This window comes from Anneissia japonica, unplaced genomic scaffold (assembly GCF_011630105.1).
Source record: "Anneissia japonica isolate Jap-2015-1 unplaced genomic scaffold, ASM1163010v1 scaffold15981_len8944_cov86, whole genome shotgun sequence".
Lineage (NCBI taxonomy): Eukaryota > Metazoa > Echinodermata > Crinoidea > Comatulida > Comatulidae > Anneissia > Anneissia japonica.
In genome coordinates this window covers 3,744-8,927 of record NW_022717259.1, presented here as the reverse complement: position 1 = coordinate 8,927, position 5,184 = coordinate 3,744, and the positions used below count along the sequence as shown (strand labels likewise).

Genomic DNA, 5,184 nt, shown 5'->3' with positions numbered 1-5,184 from the left:
TACAAATTGATTTGAGATATGAGGACGACACTTTTTGGGCCCGGTGTTGAAGGATAGGACCCTTCATTTCTCCACTCGGATTTGCAACTTGCTGTCTCTGCTCGCGTTTCTCGCGTTTTCGCTGCTCGCGTTTTTCGCGTTTCTCGCGTCGCCTCTGCTCGTATTCCCGATCCTCGAGTTCCCACCGCTCGCGTTTCTCGCGTCGCCTCTGCTCGTCTTCGCGGTCCTCGAGTTCCCACCGCTCGCGTTTCTCGCGTCGCCTCTGCTCGTATTCCCGGTCCTCGAGTTCCCACTGCTGCTCGCGTTCCTCGCGTCTTCTCTGCTCGCGTTCCTCGCGTCTTCTCTGCTCGCGTTCCTCGCGTCTTCTCTGTTGCTCGCGTTCCTCGTAACCGTCTCGGCGGTCGTAACCGTCTCGGCGGTCGTAACCGTCTCGGCGGTCGTAACCGTCTCGGCGGTCGTAACCGTATCTATCACGTTCTCTATGGTCGTAATGAGTCATTTTAGCAAATTGTCTAATCCCTTAAGTCAGAATTGCAAACCACGTCGATAGAGGGCGTACGTCAGATTACAAAATACAAACGTATTTTACAATTTACCGAGTCGTACACACCTTCTACACACGCCGTCGATCGTAACCTTACACCCCACGCCGCACACGTAACACGGGGATATCTTGCTGCCGTGCATCATCCTATACTTGTGGTAGGCGCAGTACCCCTTGAGGTGATCGGGCAGCGAGTCTTGATCTCGACGGATATTCCTGCGGCACATTTGCATCGAACCCATCTTGAGATAACGGCAGCCGTCTTCGCCCTCGGGACGTTGACTGGGCGATTGACGCCGCAAGAGTATCGCGTTGCTCACAACTTGTCCGCCGCATCTATAGCAGATATTGTGCAGTATAGTCTTGCAACCCCTACCGCATCTCTCGCACGAAACCGTACCCCCTCCTCGCACGATTCTAAACTTGTGACCGCGGCAATATCCGCGTAGATGTTCGGGCAGCGAGTCTTGATGCTTCAACGTCGCTTTTCCGCACGATTCGGTAGAACCCATCCTGATCCAACGACAAGTATTTTGCATCATTTTATTACAACGCGTTTTTCCCTTAATCCATTTTTCACTCGGGCGGTAATTGCGTGTCGAAGGGAACGACCAACAATTCTTCTCGTACAAAACTCCTCGATACCCCTCGTAAAAAATACAAGACGGGTTGTTGAGGTTTGATCATGACGTTTCGCACGTCGTACGTGTCGATGCTCCATATCGGATCGGTAGCTCTGCGTCTTTCGCCCCCTTCCAATTCACCGGGTCTGTACAGGTATCGCACGCGCAGGCTCGAATCCAAGACGCGCTCGTCCAATCCGACGGGTCGATTGTACTTGGGCTCGTACTTGATTTCGTCTCGCCCGCGTACGACCTCGTCGGGGCCTTGAGCGTTTAATTCTTTCAAAACGGGCTTCAGATTCTCCACCCATTCCGCGTTGCGTTTCGACGGATCCAACATTTCCCGAGCATACTGGTGCGGAAACAGTTTGACGGTAAGAGTCTTGTTGAACCTTTCTACGATTCCTTGCGATTTGTGATTACCGGGTACTCCCACGCTCACGCGTACGTTGTGCTCTTTCATCGCTTTTAACGTTTCGCCTTTAAATTCGCTACCCGAATCGACCTGCAACGAATCGGGCCACGTCAACTTGCGAGCGTAAATCTTGTCAAAGGCTCGCGAGACCTCTGACGATTGTTTGGTCGTCAACGGTTCCGCTTCCTTGTATCTGCTCGCCACGTCGACGACCGTCAGGGCGTACTTGTACGTTTTTCCTCTGTACCTATCGTGCGGTAAAAAGAGCAGGTCGGCTTGATGGACTTGGTTTACCGAGACGCTCTGCCTCGTCGGCACGCTCGGTACGTGTTTGGGCGGCGGTAGATAAATTTGCCACATGCTCTGTTTAAACAGCCACTCTTTTACGACGTCTCGCGGTATCCTCGTCTTGCTGACGAGTTGGTCGATGGCCCCCTCGCCCTGCCATAAATGTTGAGGAGCGTAGTATGCACGTTCGAGTTTGCGTATTTCGCGGTTCGTGCTCATATTTATAAATATCGAAACATTTTTATAAATATTTTACGGCCGCGAACGCGAGTATGCCCAATACGACGATCAATCCTACCAGCTCCGCATCCTGCTGCGATTCGCCGGGTGCGTAAAAGTCGGACAGCTGCGGTTCTCGCTCGAGTTGCAGGCGATCGGGCGTTCCACCCATTCTATAGTATTCTCTCATTGCAGTTTCAACGTCCGAGAAGGTTCCTCGGGCGTGCTGCTCGCGTCCAAGTTTTTCGTTGATGTAATCGAGTTGCGAGGCTCGTTTTCTGCTCCACGAATCTCGAGCCTGAGACAATTGTTCCAAGGCCAGATCGTGTCGTTTGCGTTCCGCGTCGCCGCCGCTCATGCGGCTAAAGACAAAGTTGCTTCCGCTAAAAGCTAGGGCGTTTACCATCGCACCGCCGACCATCATTGCCACGGTTGCCATTTTACTATCGTGGTATTTATTTTATAATCTTGTCGGGAATGTAACCGTTTGCCACCAGCATGTTCTTGGTCAGCGTCGAAGCCGCAATCAGACCCGCGAGCTTTGCCGTATCGACGACCGTCAGCTTGTCTACGAGCGGCGCCTTGCTTCCCGCCACCTTTTTCAGTATCATCACGTAACCGACCGTCAACGTGGACACGATCGCTCCGTCGTACAGGCTGTTTACAATTACGTTTGTATCGATGCCACTCATGCCTTTTTTAAGCAAGAGAGATTTTTAATTACATTTCAAACGGATCCGGCTTGGCCGGCTTGACCGGTGTCGGTGTCGGTGGTGTCGGTGGTGGTATCGGCTTTGCCGCCGGTGCCGGCGTCGTTGGCTTGGTGGATGCGACGTAGACTAGATACCCCAACGCGACGAGCGTCAGATACGGAATGCAACTCGAAAACGACGCCGAAGGTGACGTCCGCGATGCCTCCGAGGCTTGACGCCGTTTCTCGGCGATTGCTTTTCCGGCCGCAACTCGCTTGGGATTCTTGCTCGTGACTTGGGTAATTGTTTCGTCCATTTTGTAAATGTCGGCAATTTTTTTACTCGGTAATTACTCGGGCAAGTCGGTAATCGGCGTAGGCGCCGTAGACGCCGTAGACGCCTCAGTTTTCTCGGCGTCTTGGATCGATTGGCCGTTTAAAACCGGGCGGGACGCCACCTTCGGCGGTTCGTATTTCACGTGTCTCGCCGTGTGCATCGCGACCGAAATCGGTGCGAGCCACGCTCCAAATTTATAATAGAGCTCGCACGCGACGGGATTCAACGCTTCCATCAGGAACCGATCGCTTTCGAGATCGTCGCCGAGTTGCTCGATCGAATCGATCGGGAGCACGTAACCGATAGTCTTGCTGTACATGCGAATCACGCTACTGCCGAGCGATTTCGTCACGTCGCTACCCTTTTTGGATTCTAGCATCGCGTACAACTTGGAAATTTCGGCCTCGGGCATGCGCTCGATTTGCTCCGCGGCGTATTCCTGCCCAAAGTAGTATTGAGCGTTACCTCCGCTCACGACGGTCTTTATTCGGCCTTTGAGCTCGACGGAAACGTCTCGAGCTTGCTCGGGCGTAAGCGCCGAAGGCGCCTTTTGCGACGGCTCGGTCGACGCGGTCGAGTCGACCTTCTTTTTGGGTCTGCGCTTTTTCTTTGCGGGCGGGTCGGGGACGGCGGCGGTCTTGGATTCGAGCTCTGCGTGCGCTTGCATCTCGTGCGTTATGTCGGTCATTTTAATAATTGCAAAATATATTTTATCCGATGTGAATTCCCCAACGGGTCGGTCTATCGCATTTCAACAGCAACTTGCTAAAACACGTCGTGTCGATCTTGTCTTTGATGCGTTTCTTGTCGTCTGCATCTTTTATCACGTCATTCTCTCGCAGGCAATCGTAAAAACTGTCTCTGTCTTTGCAGAAAAAGAGCGCGATCCATCGAACCTGCTCTCTGAAATCTTTGAGGATGGAATTGTACTTTTGGGTGAGAATCCAAACGGATTTCTTGTGATGACGACCTGAAAAGGCTAGCGTCGACAACGTCTGCTGCTTTCTCTTCATGTCCTTGTTGCTGCTGCAATCGTCGATCACGAACAGCGTCTCGGCGCCGTCGTCAAACTTGTTGCAGAGGTGCGTCAGGCAATCGTCCAGAGACTCGCCGGGGTCGATCGAAAAGACGTTTTCGTCTAGCTCTATCCACGCGCGTCTATAACTCGAGTTGACGCTAAACGTCGGGCAGACAAATACAATGTTTTTAAAGAAATCCTTGTATTCCGTCTCGAGCAGATTCAACGCGTACACGGTCTTGCCGCAATTTGTCGCTCCGACGATCAGAGCGCAGTGAGCCTCTTTTGGAAACATGGTTTTTTATATGTCGGCCTTAATAGTTTACTCTGACGAGTCTGTTTCCCTCAATGTTTAGCTGGGCGTCTGCGACGATAAAGACGTAGCAATCTAGCGGCGCCGCCGTCTCCGCGTCTCGCGTCAGTTGCAGTTTCAATCCGCCGGAATCGGCGTCAATCTTTCTACCCGTTCCGTGCAGGGTATTGTCCGAGATGGCTCTGAGATCGACCCAGAGGCCGTAGTGATCCGTCAGATATTTCCTCTGCGACATGTTGGTGAAATGGGTCGGCTTGCAGGCTTGACTGCAAAAGTGCTTGCGAATCTCTTCGTAATTTCTGTAGGGCATCATTCCGCGGGCGTAAATTTCGTTGGACGACCCGTCGATCGTAACGCTGCATTCTTTAATTTTCGGGTTGTAAAACTTTTCAGAGTCGTGTCCAAAATCAGCCTCTCGTTCCTTAAACAGCAAAAGCACGCCTTTGATGGATTTGGCTGCCGTGTTTAGAGAAATGTTCCAGATTGTTTGATCCTTGTTTAAGACGTCTTTGTGGTGCATCAACACTCTGTCAAAGAGAATTACGGATTTATCCTGATATTTCATCCTAGTCTGACGGGAAACCCCCTCGCTCTTTATAATCTCGTACTCGAGAACGATTCCCTCCAATTTAAAGGTTGCAGCAGCGTCGTCGGTCGTGAGCACGTCCTTTGCGTTTCTAAACGTTATTTCGTACTCGAGTCGATCGTGCAACATCTTTTGGTTGAAGGGCATGTG

The 5,184-nt window shown here is 51.9% G+C and overlaps 1 protein-coding gene across 1 annotated transcript; it reads right to left on the bottom strand.

Annotated features, from left to right (window-relative positions):
* Positions 1-1,120: 1,120 nt before the first annotated feature.
* Positions 1,121-2,089, bottom strand: LOC117110167. Its single transcript, XM_033252780.1, has one exon. It carries the CDS (start codon positions 2,087-2,089, stop codon positions 1,121-1,123), a length of 969 nt encoding a protein of 322 aa, XP_033108671.1.
* Between the last annotated feature and the right edge of the window lie 3,095 nt (positions 2,090-5,184).